This window comes from Mauremys mutica, chromosome 2 (genome assembly GCF_020497125.1).
Source record: "Mauremys mutica isolate MM-2020 ecotype Southern chromosome 2, ASM2049712v1, whole genome shotgun sequence".
Taxonomy (NCBI): domain Eukaryota; kingdom Metazoa; phylum Chordata; order Testudines; family Geoemydidae; genus Mauremys; species Mauremys mutica.
The window spans coordinates 110,766,295-110,783,072 of record NC_059073.1 but is presented as its reverse complement, the minus strand read 5'-3'; the positions used below and the strand labels follow the sequence as shown (position 1 = coordinate 110,783,072).

At 40.7% G+C, this 16,778-nt stretch overlaps 1 protein-coding gene across 3 annotated transcripts in view; it reads left to right on the top strand.

Moving 5' to 3' along the window:
• E2F3 (E2F transcription factor 3) overlaps positions 1–15,249 on the top strand; it is a 54,146-nt gene extending 38,897 nt beyond the window's left edge. For 2 of the 3 annotated variants that reach the window (XM_045002918.1, XM_045002920.1), the window contains exons 2-7: positions 280–391; positions 6,052–6,271; positions 6,894–7,052; positions 10,264–10,378; positions 12,007–12,145; positions 12,958–15,249. In XM_045002918.1, coding sequence (XP_044858853.1) covers positions 280–391; positions 6,052–6,271; positions 6,894–7,052; positions 10,264–10,378; positions 12,007–12,145; positions 12,958–13,223 — 1,011 coding nt within the window. In that variant the 3' untranslated portion in view covers positions 13,224–15,249. The remainder of the gene's footprint in view (positions 1–279; positions 392–6,051; positions 6,272–6,893; positions 7,053–10,263; positions 10,379–12,006; positions 12,146–12,957) is intronic. The other variant, XM_045002919.1, reaches the window with a different exon arrangement.
• The last annotated feature ends 1,529 nt before the right edge of the window (positions 15,250–16,778 follow it).

Sequence of the window (16,778 nt, the reverse complement as noted above, 5' to 3'; positions counted from 1 at the left end):
CTCAGTTTTCTTTTAAAATTAAAAGATCTACTTACTTATTCAAATTTAGCTATCATTGTGACCTTTAAGTAAAAAATTAAAATTGTCTTAAGGTGCCAGTAGACATTCATACCATAGTGATGAGTGTGGAATAAGAACCTAGATAGATAGGTTGCTGTGTAAAGTTCTCTTCCGTCTGTCCGTTCCCTCCCCTCTCTCCACTTCTCCATTATTCTGTGCTTTGTAAAGTGCAATGTACTTTTATGACACTCCATCAATACAAAATTTGCTTTTTAACAGGCAAAGCGAAGGCTGGAACTAGGAGAAAGTGGTCACCAATATCTTGCTGAAGGATTAAAAACCCCAAAAGGAAAAGGAAGAGCTGCAACAAGAAGTCCAGATAGTCCAAAAAGTAAGGAAACTTTTGTTATGCTCTGTGGTGTGGGGCTTAAAGCTATTTTGGACTTCCTTTATGATGTCTTTTCCTAAAAAAACAACAGCCAAAGGCCTTGTCTGTAGAGGAACATTCAGAAAAATTAATCCAAATTAATTAAAGATGCGCATTTAAAGCAGATTACTTAAACCAGTGGCTCTCAACCTTTCCAGACTATTGTATCCCTTTCAGGAGTCTGATTTGTCTTGCCTACCTCTAAGTTTCACCTCACTTAAAACCTACTTGCTTACAAAATCAAGACATAAAAATACAAAAATGTCACAGCACACTGTTACTGAAAAATTGCTTAGTTTCTCATTTTTACCATATCATTATAAAATAAATCAATTGGAATATAAATATTGTACAGTACTTATATTTCAGTGTATAGAATATAGAGCAGTATAAACAAGTAATTGTCTTTATGAAACTTTTTAATTTGTACTGACTTTGCTAGTGTTTTTTATATAGTCTGTTGTAAAACTAGGCAAATATCTAGATGAGTTGATGTACTCTCTGGAAGACCTCTGCGTACCCCCAAGGGTATGCCTACCCCTGATTGAGAACCACTGTGGGCTTGGCTACACTTACAAATTTGCAGCGCTGCAGCAGGGTGTGAAAACACACCCTCTCCAGCGCTGCAAATTGCGGCGCTGCAAAGCGCCAGTGTGGTCAAAGCCCCAGCGCTGGGAGCGCGGCTCCCAGCGCTGTCCGTTATTCCCCACAGGGAGGTGGAGTACGGACAGCGCTGGGAGAGATTTCTCCCAGCGCTGGTGCTTTGACTACACTTAGCGCTTCAAAGTGCTGCTGCGGCAGCGCTTTGAAGTGTAAGTGTAGCCAAAGCCTGAGTTAAACCACATTAAACCTGTTTAGCTTCATTTAAAGCAAATGAAGGCCTCTTTAATTCTGAATGAGACTGTCCACAAAGGGGTTTAATGTGGCCTAACTAATCTGCTTTAAATCCACATCTTTAGTTAATTTGGATTAGCTCACCTTAATGTCCCTGTGTAGACCTTGAATCTCCCAAAGGATTAGGTACAAATTGCCTCCTTTTGTGAGTGGATGGATGAATATATTTTCATAGGAAAGTCACAATATTCTTCAAATTATTTCAGGATACTCTTAGTGCCCACTTCTAGGTTAGATTTCAGATTGACTAAGGCTTTGTCTACACTACCACTTTTGTTGGTAAAACTTTTGTGGGTCAGAGATGTGAGAAAACACACTCCTGACCGACGTAAGTTTCACCGGAAAAAGTGCTATGTTTGCAGGAGAGGCTCTCCTGCAGACCTAGATAATGGGGGTGGTTTAATTATGCTGGCATGAGAGCTCTCTCCTGCCAGTGAAGAGGGGCCACAGGAGAGACCTTACAGCGGCAGAACTGTAGCAGTACTGCTGTTCTGCCGTAAGGTCTGTAATGTAGATATAGCCTGACTTTTACAATTAGATGTGGGAACGTAGACACTGCCATACTGGATCAGGCCAGTGATCCGTCTTGTGTAGAGCCTTCTCAGAGAGTAGCTGGTATCAGAAGCTTTGAAAGAAGGTGCAAGAAACCCAATAGTGGAAAAATGTGGTATAATCTGCCCATAGGGGAATCTTCTTAACCCTTTTCAGTTACTGGCTGGCTTATTGCCCTGATGTAAGAGTTTGAAACATTTTGTATCCTCTGTATCTTCAGAGATTACAAGACCAACAAAATCAGGGTGTGCAGCACCAAATATTAGAAATAGTTTGGAATACTACTTAGTTCTTCAAGCTCATGTCAATTCCAAAGTACGTGTGTGCTTGTCCTGAGCACAGCCGCCAGAAAAATTTTCTTTCAGTGGTATCTGTCAGGTTAGCACACTCATAGTGCCAGTATAAAGGGGCCCACCGACCTGCATCCCCCAGTTCCTTCTTACTACCTGCGACAGTCACTGAAATTACCTCGTCCTTATATTTGCAAATACGCCTTCAGTGGACTTTATTTCTACTTGGTGTATATAGTTAATGTTATTGTAGTTGTTAGAACAGTTAGGTTAACAAACCCCACTTTGTGGCACTCAGTACTTCAGCCTCTGTAAGGAGTGCCCTGGCGATTCTTAGGGAGTCTCAGCACCAGTCGTCATCCCCGGCACCGAGAACGGACATTGTTTCTGCTTCTCAGGAACCTCAGCACCCTCCGTCATCTCCAGCACCAAAGAAAACCATTCCAACCAGGGAGGTTCAGGTCTACCCTTACCTTGACTGGCTGATCAAAGGTTGCACCAAGACCCAGATGGAGACAAATGTAAAGTTAATGCAGTCAATTTTCCAGGACTTAGACCTGTTGATAAATATCCAGAAGTCTACTCTCTCCCCCGTTTGAAGGACAGAATTCATCCTGGCAATCCTCAACTTGGTCCAAGCCAGAGCCTTCCTCCTGGAAGCCCAGTTCTGAGCAAGAGGGCGCTCACAGAAGCCTCAGAAACCACCCCATCACCATTACAAGAAACTGCTTAAAGTTCCTAGGCCATATAGCTTCATGCACCTATGTGGTGCAAAATGCAAGGCTGCGGCTCAGACTTCTTCAGGCTTGGTTGCCTTATGCACCGGGCCGACATCACTTAGACATGGTCATCACACTTCCTCCACCAGTGATCGCCTCCCTTCTTTAGTGGTTGGTTCCATGGACAATGTGTGCAGGCGTCCCATTCTCGAGACCCCAACTGTGAATGTGTCTCATCACAGACACTTCGGCGATGGGCTGGGGAGCTCGCTTGGGGCCCTTTAGAGCTCAGGGTCTCTCGCTACACATCAATGTCAGGGAGCTCAGGATGGTTCGCCAAGCCTGCCAGACGTTCCAACCCCTTCTGAAGGGCAAGTGTCTTTCGGTTCTTACAGACAACACAATAGTGATGTTGTATGTAAACAGGCAGGGTAGAGCACGTTCCTCTCACCTGTCCCAGAAAACTCTTTTCTTGTGGGAATTTTCAGTAGCCCACTCGATCCATCTTGAAGACTCCTATCTCCTGGGGTCATAGAACTAGCTAGTGGATCACCTCAGTAGATCCTTCTCGAACGGTCATCCGTCCAGATTTCGGGAAAGGCATCTTCCAGAAGTTGGGGACTTTCCAGATAGATCTGTTCGTGACGAGGCACAACAGGGCTTGGAGAGATTATACCCCAAGGTACAGCAGCCACTCCCTCCCAGGACCTCAACTTGGTGTTGGCCAGGCTAATGGGACCTCTATTTGAACCGCTGGCAACATGGGTGGCGGGTATAATAGGCCAGGGGACGTTGCAGGGTTTGGCAGTGGGAGTCCAGAGAGATTACTGATGAACCCAGGAAGCTGACTACCAGATACCACCTCCTCAGCCGCTCTGGAACCTGTATGGGGTATAATGAAAGCGCAAGTTCTTTGGAAAGAGATGCTGCAGCTTTTCCCAGGTGGCTTGGGGTCTGGGGAGGGGAGAGTAGGGGAGGCGTGGCTGTGGCTGGCCCAGGGCTCCTCCAGGCAAGGGGGTGTGTGCACTCGGGGCTCTTCCAGACGGGGTGAGGTCGGGAGAGGCTCATTGCTCTGGCCGCAGGGGGGGCAGGGGGCCTTGGGGCTCCTGATGCAGGGGAGAGAGGGGGCTCATGTCTACGTCCCAGGTGGGGGGGGTGATGGGAGGACACGGACAGAAGGGGTGAGCTGGGGACTAGCGTTCCTCCTCTACTTATCCTGGAAGGTGGCCTTCCTGGTGGCCATCACTTCTACCAGAAGGGTCTTGGAGATCTGAGCCCTTTCTTCGGCACCACTATATATGGTCATCTTCAAGGACAAGGTTCAATTGTGGCCGCATCTGGCCTTCCTTCCAAAGGGGGTCTCACAAGTCCATAGTAACCAGGATGTCTTCTTACCAGTCTTCTATCCGAAACCGCAAGTCAACAGAGAGGAACAGAGACTCATGGATGTCAGACGTGCACTAGCTTTCTACATAGAAAGGACTAAGTCATTTCAGAAATCTACTCAGCTTTTCGTAGCCATTGCCTTTCATTCTGTCTGCCTTCCAGTCTCGGCTCAGAGAATTTCTTTGTGAATCACTTCCTATATCCACACATGCTACGACCTGGTGAAGGACCCCGCTCCTCTTAACCTAATGGCGCATTCTACAAGGGCTCAAGCATCTTCAGCAGTGTTTGTGGCTCAAGTTCCTATATGGGATATGCTTAGAGCGGCAGCGTGGTCATGTCAGTCCACACCTCTCATTATGCCATCACCCAGCAGGCTAGAGACGACTCAGGTTTCAGCCAAGTGGTATTAAAATCAGCATGCCAATGAACTCCTAACCCTCGACTTGTGCAACTACTTGGGAATCACCTACTTAGGCACTGACATAAGCAATCACTTGAAGAAGAAAAATGTTACTGACCTTTCTTAACTGTTGTTCTTCGAGATGTGTTGCTCAAATCCATTCCACCCCTGCCCCTGGCCTGCCCCTCTGTCAGATTAGCCGACGAGAAGGAACTGAGGGGGGCTTCAGGTCAACGGGCCCCTTTATACTGGTGCTATGAGCGCATAACCCCAGAGGGCATCAAAAGCTGACCTGACAGATACCACTGAGGGCAAAACTTACTGGCGGCAGTGCTCAGGGCGAGCACACACCTACTTTGGAATGGCCATGAGGAACACGTCTCCAAGAACAACAGTTATGGAAGGTTAGTAACACCTTTTTATTCTGGGCCACATATTTAAACTCTGAAAACGCATCTATAAAATGAATAGATGCTGCCATTTGTTCATGGAAAAAACACTTAGTTATTGCCTGTACAAATATAGATTTATTTTGCACTGCAAAACTTGTCAATTAATTCTCTGGGCATATAGAAAATATGTCCCCCTCGTTTTCCAGTGAGAGGCAGTTAGTTGCTGATTCATGGTTTAAGACCAGTAAAGTACAGCACTCTTCCCTAGTTTTCCCTCACTACCTTCACATCATTGTAAGGGTAGTGAGGGCAAATTGGAGGAAAACTCTGTACTTTACTGGTTTTAAGGAGTTATTATAAGGTTAAGGAGAAATAATATATAGCCTTGGATGCATGATTATTAACTGTCTTGTAAATTTGGTGTAAATCTCATTGATTCACACGAGTCGTCTGTAAATTAGGGAAACTGTCATTTGGTACACCTACTGAAGAGCACCAAAGTTATGGTTAATTGCCCGTGAAACCCTTAAGTTATCTGTTACCTTAAAAGAGGGACAATCAACCCATGAAGAAAACTGGCTAGCAGCCTGATAAAGGGTAGGTAGTTGGTGTTGCTGCCAAGACAAAAATATACCGAAATATTGTTAAATTACGTTGCCATACTTTGCATAGTCTTAAACTTTCATTATGCATTATCCATTAAGCTAATGAGAAATACACGTGTGTGCTTTTTAAAAATTGAGTCCATGTGCCTTGATCTTTGGAGAGAGACACTATGAAACTATATAAACATCCAATGGTAGGTTTTGTGCTAATGTGGAAGTTTAAGAGCTTTCTGTAGTACAATATGTAGGAAGTTTCTGCAAAACATATTTTGTTGCCTCAAATGCCCGTTTCAAAACTGAAATGGGAAAACTGATTTGATCAGCAGCTAACAAACTTGTTTCTTTTCTCCTCCTTCCTTTTTTATATTCATTTTTCTTCCAAGCTCCAAAATCTCCTTCAGAAAAGACTCGGTATGATACATCACTTGGTCTTCTCACAAAGAAGTTTATTCAACTGCTGAGCCAGTCCCCAGATGGGGTCGTGGATTTGAACAGAGCAGCAGAGGTCCTCAAGGTGCAGAAACGGAGGATTTATGATATCACCAATGTACTGGAAGGCATCCATCTCATTAAGAAGAAATCCAAAAACAACATTCAGTGGATGTGAGTATTCACCATCCTTCTCCAGCTGATTGCATTGTTATAAAGTGGCAGTGTTTCCCGTCTCTGCTCCCAGCCTCGCACTCCTGCTCCCAGCGGTTGTTGAACAGACTTTCCAAAAATAGAATAGCCTTTTAATGTTATTTACTTGAGAGAAAAACAACGAGGTGTCCTTTTGGCACCTTAGAGACTAACAAATTTATTTGGGCATAAGCTTTCGTTGGCTAAACCCCACTTCATCAGATGGGTTTTAGCCCACGAAAGCTTATGCCCAAATCCATTTGTTAGTCTCTAAGGTGCCACAAGGACACCTCATTGTTTTTGCTGATACAGACTAACACGGCTACCACTCTGAAACCTGTTACTTAAGATAGTTTTTTAATATCTGATAGGCCTCTCGTAAGAAAATTCTTGTATTAAATGGTGCCACAATACAAGGTGCCTTCTCTGAGAAGCTTGGTTTATACTGGCATCCTTTAAGCTGCTTTAGGGAATGAAGGCTGCAGTAATCAAGGCTTGTAACTTAAAGACGCACCTCTTTTTTTTCCCTTGCTCCCCTCCTCCTACAGAGTAGTTTTGAGTTGTAATAATGATTACAAAGACCCTGCCTTCTTTGGATTTGTAGGGGCTGCAGTCTATCTGATGATGGGGGCATGCTGGCACAGTGTCAAGGCCTGTCAAAGGAGGTGACTGAACTCAGTCAGGAAGAGAAGAAACTGGATGAATTGATCCAAAGTTGCACCCTGGATCTCAAGTTGCTAACAGAGGATTCAGAGAATCAGAGATATCCTTTATGCCATCATTTCCAAATGTGGTTAACCTCCCTGCTGCTAGAGTAAGAGTTAGGAAGACTCTTCAAAGTAGAGATAAGTGGCACATAGCACTGAAAATTCATTCCTAAAGGTAACAGTTTTCTGTGATTTAATGCAGATGTCGCTAAGAAAGCACTTACATCAATTATAAAATTAGACATTTAACATTTCTGGAGCATATAAGAAATGTTAATGTATGAAGAGGTCCCAAAATATCCATCTTTAGATAAAGTAGTATGACCAAGAGTTCAGCAGTTTCATTACAGTGCAGTGAAGACAAAACATTAAGTTCAAGCATGTCTTTTAAAACATTGTTCTCATTTTACAATTCTGAACCCAGATCAAAACCCACTTTTTGCAAACATAAGCTAAGTTTTTGTGTATTTATTTTTATATTACTACCTAGATGTGTATATATGCACATACATTAATATGTATATAAAGATTACAAAAAAAACAAATACAAGCAATTGAAATCTAGGAAGGCAAAGGCTGAATCTGCCTTTGTTTGCAACTTACCTTATTGTTTCCTAACCTCTAGATCAGGGGTCGGCAACTGGTGGCTCCCGGCTCGCCAGGGTAAGCACCCTGGCGGGCCGGCCCGGTTTGTTTATCTGCCGCGTCGGCAAGTTCGGCCGATCGCGGCTCCCACTGGCCGCGGTTCGCGGTCCCAGGCCAATGCGGGAGGCAGGAAGCCGCGGCCAGAACATCCCTCGGCTCGCGCCGCTTCCTGCCTCCCGCATTGGCCTGGGACCGTGAACCGCGGCCAGTGGGAGCTGCGATCGGCCGAACTTGCCGACGCAGCAGATAAACATACCGGGCCGGCCCGCCAGGGTGCTTACCCTGGCGAGCCGGGAGCCACCGGTTGCCGACCCCTGCTCTAGATACTATGGGGATAAATGCTTCCTAGATACTATGGTGATAAAAACCCAAGCTAGATATATTTTAAATATGTTACTAATTTTAATAACAGTGGTGAGCTGCAGAGGATTAATATATTTTCCAATATTCATGTCTGTGAAGAACAGGTTAATCCTAAAAGGTATTGTGGCTTTTACTGGACATGTCACCCATTGATATATGATGAAGATCTTTATTATATACTGTAGTTGATTTTTCAAAAGTCAACATTTGATATCGGTGACATGTGAAAAACTGCACTTACAGTCTTTTTTTAAGGATAGGAAGTAACATTTACTGTGTCAATGTTGATTTTTTTAATTATGACAACTGTAGAAACATCGACATTTGAATGTATTTGATCAGTGAATTTATAAGCCAGGAAATGTACCATGATATAAAATAGCAGTGCGGCTGTAAAGTAAATTCATAGTTCCTTCCAATGGATACTGATGTGAAAGCACAGAAATGCTAAACACAGGGTTGATCCTGACTTTGTCTCAGTAAAATTTGTTGCCTACTATGGTGCAGACGGATGAAGAATTACTGTTACGGTCTGCTACTGTAGCTGAGAAGCTTGTTTTATTAGCTTTTCTCTTTTTGCTTTTATTCTCAGAGAACAGACTTGTTTGTTTTTATTTTTATTTTTTGTGTGAGGTGTATCTGGACACTGTTCAAAACCAGGCTGCATGGGTTATATACTCCTGTAATGATGACAGTAGAATTGTAGAGTAACTTAGTGATATTATTACCTTAGGTTTATTGGAATAAGACCAGCCTTAGTTGTTTTTGTTTCTCCAAAAAGGGAAATTGCCTTCCTGCTTGTCAACTGACCAAACTGTAAGAGAATTTTCAGGTCTTCTTGAAAGCATTAAGAGGGACTAGATATCTTATAAAATTGGTTAATGTGATATATAGCCTTTCACCTGTAGGATGCCAGTTCAATTTCAATCTAAATCTGTTGCAAAAGAAAGTTGATTTGGTGCTTTCATTTAAATTTGCATCTGATACAAAACCACTATGCACTTTGCCTTTCCTAGAAATCTCAGTAGAGAGGCAAAGGATTTGAATGAGCATGATGGCTGAGCTACCATCTCATTTCTACAGGTGTTCAGTCCAAGTTAGTTTTGAGATATATTGGTGGTATGGAGTTGGGGCAATTAGTACTGTTCCACTGTGCTGCACTGTGGTCATAATTTAGAGTTCAGATCTACCAAAAATTCACACACAGTAGTAACTGTCGTCATAAATCTTCACTTCTGCAGTACAAAGAATGTGGTATGTGTTTCACAGGCAAAAATGAAGATCCTGAAACACTTGTATGCTGACAGTAGTTATTTCCTATACTGAGCAATGAGTAATACTGAGATACCACAGTGTGGTGACTTAGCAAAATGTATTATTGTTGACCACTGTAATGTTCTATATATAAACAGCGAACATAATTTCCCAGTGCTTAAATATGACACTTTTTATGTGCACTAAATTAAAAAAAGTAAAATCAGTTGTTTATTTCTTTTTTACTTTCCTCCTTTCCAAAGGGGCATTAGATGAGATTGCTCTAAGCATTTTTATGCCTGGGAACACACACAATGATGTGCATCACTTTATTATAACTTCTATCAACCTGGATGATTGCCTGGAAAACCCAGGATATAAAAACACAGAATATATTGTCACAGTAATAAAAGAAAATGATAGATGCCACTCCTTGAGAAATAATTACCAACAAAATTAAATTTAAAAATTTACTGAAATTACAGTATGGATGATTGAATGTTACATTTAAAATTATTGGCGGGGGGGGCAGAGTGGAAGGTGAGAGAGTGCGTTTGTCTGTGTTTGCAAATTATCTTAAATTTCTTTTGAGTTCCCAATTCTATGTAACTCATTTGCAAGTATGTTGAAATTTTCTGTGCACGCATGTGTACACACACACACACACACACACACACAGCTGGAAACAGCAGCACCCAGATGCAAGTGAAAATACTTTTTGTCACTGAATAGTGGCCCAACTGTTTGATCAAGGCACAGTACTGACATGCTTTGCTTAGAATCTCAACTGGTCCTTATTTGCCTGAAGGTTAGTGGCTACAAAGAATGGTTTCCAGTGTCGGGGAGAATACTGTACTGAAATTAAAATCGGGGTGAGGACCACCATGTGGAGATTAACTGGGAACAAAGCTTGTAGAATCAATTATTTTTTGCAGAAACTTTTTTTTTTCTTTTAATGTGAATATGCTGCATCTTTGATTGGAAGGACTCCTTAACACTGATTACATTAGCTTATGTTACATATCAAGATATTCGAAAAATTAATGGCCTTAAAGACCAAACTGTTATAGTTGTGAAAGCACCTCCAGAAACCAGACTTGAAGTGCCTGACCCAGTGGAGGTAAGAGCACCGTAGCGTCTCTTGTTGCATAATGTAATTTTTTAACTACAAGTGGAGGATGTGTGTCTGTGCTTGCCTGTGGCATCTGAAATGCTTGTCTTAAGTTGGATGATGTTGATATGTCTTGAGCACTTTGGGGACATTGTCAAAATCGACGAGAACTATATAATCAGAAACTGCCATTTACATAACTCAGATACTAATCTTATACTTCTTCTCCTCTCCTGCACTCTTGCAGTTGTATCCTTTGATTCTCATACTCTCAAGTCCAGCTCCCTCTTCAACTAATGCATGCTACTTTTGAATGCAAAACATGATTAGCACGAGGAACTTTTGTCAAATAGTGTAGTAGGTAACTTTAAAAGAAGAATGTCAAACTGCATGATTTTGATGTGCTAATGCCTCTTAGGTTGCTAATAATGAACTGCAGTTTTGACAAGCTCCACTTGCTTGAGGGAAGTGATTCTTTTTCAATTGTGGAGTTAATATTTGTGTTTTTCATCATAATAGGAAGGGTGACTGACTAGGTACATTTTCACAAAAAAATAATATCCTAGACTGATGTAATGGACGAGAAAAATACTAACTTCTCAAGATGAGGTGGGAATTTTAATCTCAGAAGAAGATTAAATGCCACTGTCTTATACCAGAATCAGTCTGGTATAAGACAGTGGCATTTGCTTTGTTAAGAGGAGCAAGGGAATCGATCAATATGCAGATGAAATACAAGCTGAAAAACTTTTTTTAACATGTGAAAAGGCATCTCTGCCATGCCCTTTGTCAGAAACCTTTTAAATAAATCAAACCATAATACACTATTCTGTGTCTTGCACTGTAAATCCCATCCTATCATAAAGCAACAGGTTATAACTATTGTGACAAAGTATTAAGAGTCCAATCCCCTTTATATGTACATCACTATAACATAACACAGAAATCGGTGAACTTCTAAGGCCTGGTCTACACTATCGAGTAAGGTCGATATAGGGCGGCTTACATCAACCGAACTCTGTATGTGTCTACACTAAAATGTCCTTCCCGCCAATATGTTACCCACTACACCGACCTAATAACTCCACCTCTGCAAGAGGTGTAGCGTTTAAGTTGATATAGTTAGGATGACGCAGCGTCTGTGTAGACACTGAGTTGTTTACATTGCCTGTTGCTGCCCAGGGGCTGATGGCTCAGGCTGTTAGTGCTCCCCAAGTCCCCACTTAAGTCGGTGCAAGCATTCCTGGTGAGAACGTGCACCACCTACAGAAGGAACATAGTGTGGACCTAAAGAGCCAATTTAATTACTGAATTGGCTGTAGGTTGATCTAATGTGAGACGATTTAAATTTGAAGCGTAGACATGCCCTAAGTTTGTTACAAAGAGGTGGGTAGCCTTAAATGCTCTCTTCCTAACTAAGAGCTTTGCCAGCAAAATCTTTCACGTTACAAAAATAAGGTGAAATATAAACACAGGGATCGATGTGGAATTTGTAATACCTCTAATCGTTATACCAGAACTAAACAATGGCAACCAAAACATACCATATCATATGACCTTCAGTGGTGACAGAAAGGTCACTATTATAGTGCTTGTTACCATAGAACTTTGCTGAAATTTTAAATCTTTTCTGTTAGCAGAATGCGCTGATTCATTTATCTAGTACCGAAGGACCTATTGAGGTTTATCTATGTCCAGAAGAGAATGACAGCCTCAGTCCTCTTAAAACATACAATCAGGACCACAACGGAAATATCTCAAAAACAATTTCCAAAGGTAAAGTTCTCTTTCTGTTATGATGCACAAGGTCTTCAGAGTTTAACGTGAAAGTTTAACTAAAAGAAGTAATCTGTACAGGTGCCTGGGTTTTTTGTCTAAGCCAGAAAGATGTAAGGTTTCTAGACTGCATATTAGAAAATGTATTTCCCCTGTTTGTCATTTGCTTGTCATCGGGTTTGGTATTCGCATGTGGTATGAAACTATATGTCCTAAATGTATCATAAATATATATATATAACATTGAAAATATATCTAGTTTCTGACATACAACAAAAGGCAGCAAACAAACATAATGTTTCTCATAATCGGAGGCAGAATTTTAAATTCACTTATTGTCATCTGCAGATAACCAATGTCAGACATTGATGACATTTTATATCTATATATTTAGCCTTAAAGGTACTTAACTTTGAAATAGTCTGAGTCATTCTGTGTGGCCTGCTTAAGACTTTCATACATTAATAATCGGCTTACTTAGTGGGTCCTATTGAAGAATTAGTGTTTTTAATTTAATTTAATTATAAATAATTGCTGACAGATACCACTTTCTGCAGCATGATTTTGGTAAATTGTTTAGTGAATCTTAAACTGCTGTGATTGGGTTGTTACTGGACTTAGTGATTTTTTTTTTCTGTTATGCTGTTTATTTTGTATAATCAGGTGAACATAACAGAAAAAGAGGGCTACCTTTTATTTGCTTTGTGTTTAAATAAAATGGTGAAAAACGCTCTTTGCAGCATTTAGTAACTTTATCTCATCCATGCATAATATTTCAAATAGGATAAATCTTCTATTTTCACATCTTACAGATCTGGCTTCTGGTAACTCAGGACAAGGGGACTGCTCAGTAAATATGGCAAATCTCTCTCCATTGGCTTCTCCAACCAACCTTTTGCAGCAAACAGAGGACCAAATTCCCTCCAACTTTGAAGGGCCGTTTGTGAACTTGCTGCCTCCTCTGCTTCAGGAAGATTACCTGCTGAGCCTTGGGGAAGAAGAGGGCATCAGTGATCTTTTTGATGCTTATGATTTAGAAAAGCTTCCCTCTTTGGTGGATGAATTTATATACAGCTGATTATATTTTGTTAATTATTTCCCATATAAACCATTTTTTTAAAAATGGAACCAGAACTCCTGCTGTGATTCTGTGTTGTTTTCTCCCTCTTTCCTACTCCCAAGTGTAGCATTACAGAGTCGATCACAGACTCCTGAACAATGCTGACATTTTAATGAAATACTTCCTAGAATAGTATGAACACAACTGTACACTCTTGCAACAAAGCCTTGTTTGACCCTAGGCTCCAGGGCCTTGTGCATCAGCAAGTGGCACATCATGCAGGCAGGTGATCATAAAAGGTTCGTCTCTCACCCCCACCCCACCCCCCAAATCTCTGCTTACTGTGTACAGTGGGCTTGTGGAGAAGGGCTCAATGAACTGGTTTAGTAACAAATAGCAATTTTTAAAATTGTATTTCAAGCTGTGCCTTCTGTGGAAAACGCATGTCTTCTGAGTCTCACAACATGGATTGTACCTGCAGTAAATGTAAATAGGAAGTAATGCAAGAGTGTGAAATGGGTTTCTTCAACTCTTCCTGGGAATGTTTTAAATTGCTAGTTTGAGCAATGTATGTGTCTCAGTATGAGGTCCGATACTAATGTCCTTATACATTTTTAATAAAAAATAAACTTTAAATTTAGTGTATATTACAAATATGGGCAAAGGATAAAGTTCTGCCACTTCTCATAGAAACCACAGATTTTTAAAATGCTTACATATGTGTGTGAAAGTTTCTCTTTTTAAAATGGAACAAAGATGCACAGTTCAATTTTACTGCCCCCAATGTGCACACTAGACCTGGTACATAAATTTTTGTGGTACTAAGTGGGGCTTTGTGTTAAGTGCCTACTAGATATGCACTGTGTTTTTCTCTCTATGGAAAATAATTTATACCAAGCTTTGTTTGTTCAGTTTCCATATTTATATCAGTGGGTAAGCTGCCTCTGCTTCCAGCTTTTATAATTTTCCTCGCCAGCCACACAGAGCTTTTTCCCCCAAAGCAAGAACTACATAACTGTAAGTACCACATTAACTGAATTACGTTTATTTTTTGAAACTCTTTGGTAGTATAGAAAAGCACCAATATTTATTTTTTGAAAGTGAGAGGAATTCTAATAAGTCTTAAATATACCTTCTGTTTTTGTTTAAAATGTTGCCACTTTATGGGCTAAATGTTGGTGTAGATGATGCCCCATATAATCTTTTTTGTTTGTTTGTATTACTGTCGTGATTATCTGACACACATAGTAAATTAGTACTATTTTGTATTGTAGTTTGCATATGATGTATGCAGGTTTTCTGGTACCATTGAGTTGCTGCTATAAAAGCTCACATATGAAATGACTAAAAGTAAAAGTACTAGAATAAGAACTATATGACTGAGCTTTAGAATATAACAATGTATAAAGTGCAACACATTAAGAACTGTTAAACAGTGTTAAGTGTGTGTTTATATGTACAAATGTGTGCATAGTTCATTAAGTGGTTATATTTAAGTTGATATATGTTCTGTACTCACACTTTAGTTACCTAGCAGATTTGTACAATAGGAATTAATTTGTAAACACTGCCAGAATATTTTCTAGCTTGTTTGTAATTTTTTAAGAGGTTTTTTGTTAAATGATGTGGATCTGTAAATAAAATTGCAGTATTTAAATTTTAGTCTTGTGGAAGAGGAAAGTAAAAGTTGTGTAAGCATGACATTTTCTGAGAGACAAGGGGGCACTTTGTGGGAAGGATAAAATTGAGACTAATAGATTATATTATTGTCCTTTTTGTTATACAGTTTTGTATAAATTAAACACTTGTCCCAATGTGTGTGGGCAAAATAGTAATCTAAATTAGCTTTGCATTGTATGCTAGTTGAGAAAAAAAAACCCTGTAAAATAATGTTTAAAAAAAAAAAAAGCTTTTATGAGTTTTGTAAATAGATTTATTAAAGGGTGACCTGTTCTCTAGCTGTGATCTTACCACTTTAAATTGATGTAATTTGAATAAATTTTGTATGGTAATGAATCAATAAAAAAGGATTTTTTAAAGAGTTTAGATTTGTATGCAGGTGTTTATTTTTGAATATTGTTTAACTTCTTGTTACTCTTGGTACTTTTAGATCAATATCATTTGTCTTAAAGAGGTCCTTCATCAGGTATAGATGTTACTGTTGCTTTTTTTTCTCTTTTAGTTAGTGAGAGAAACTTCTTCTTCTGTTTATGTAGAATTGCTTTTTAATCAGTCAGGTTATATCATTTAACACCAGCAGTATTCCAATAGAGTACTTGTCTGTTTAGTGCTGACAATCTACTCAGTGCTGTACAATACAGAAAAACAAAGACAGACCGTTACAATCTAAAGAAAAGGCATGCACACAAGATGTGACACACTAGGAAATCGAGCGGTGGGATGACAAAGTTTTATTTTACTTAACTTTAAGCATTATGAATTCCTACTTATGGGCTTGACAGAAGAAATGGTTTTTAAGAGTGGCATGAGTATAGGTTGGTAATTTAAGGAACTGATGGGAAGACTCCCCGTTTGAATCAAGATTAATTACATTGAAGACAATGGGGGTATGTCTACACTACAAATGCAAACCCAGGCTTAGTAGAACTCGAGTTAGCGGATCCAGGGGTTGTTAACCTAGGGCTTGAGCATCTACAGCCATTTGTATCCCTGGTTATGAAATGTTGAACCCTGGGTCCAAATCTGGAGCTCTAGGATCCACAGTGCATGATGCAGGCTTCAGTCCAACCACCAATATCCCAGACTTCCTAGCACCCTTCCAAAGTGTGGCCACTCTAGCCCTAGACCTTTGTTCATAGTGCAGTGGGGGAGAACTTGACCATTCACCAACTTGACTTTCCAGAGGAGAGAAGGAAAGTTGGCCTATGGGATTGTGAAATACTTTTGGTGGACTCCCAGAACAAAGTCCAGTTGGGCTGCTTCTACACTGCACAGGAATAGGGCTTGAAGCCTGGGTCCTGGCTCGACTCAGGCTCAGACCCTCCATTCCCACGGGGTTCTAGGACCCTGGATCAGCAAGATTTGTGTGTAGACAATAGAGTGGTTAGGTTTGAGCCTGAGTTCAAACCCCAGGCTTATTGCAGTGTAGACATATACTTACCTCCCCAGTCAAGGCAGGATCTGTCTAGATGCTAGACCTGCACTAGACAGCTGATGGGTAGAATCCTGTGCTAAGTCTCTACCTGTGTAAAACAGGTCTTTGTTCCTTCTGAGACTCCAGCATCGTGGGCAAAGATGGAAAACTGAGCTTCTTGTCAGGGGGGAGACCGCCTACTTGACCAAAAAGGATTGCTGACAACCATGAACAGGGTTGGATATTCCTGATAATGACCTGCTGGTTTCTCCACCATGGCAGAGAAATGGAGGAAGAATCCTTTCATTCTTTCAGTGTCTGAGTTTAGGGTACCAGCATCTTTCCCTGCCTGCAGAAGTTTATTAATACTACATCTATCGGTCGTGGGAGTTTGCACGTTTTTCCCCTGATTCTCATAATCTCCTTTCTGGTCCAGAGATGCACTATCCCGGAGAGAGGCCAGGACTACCACCCCTTAA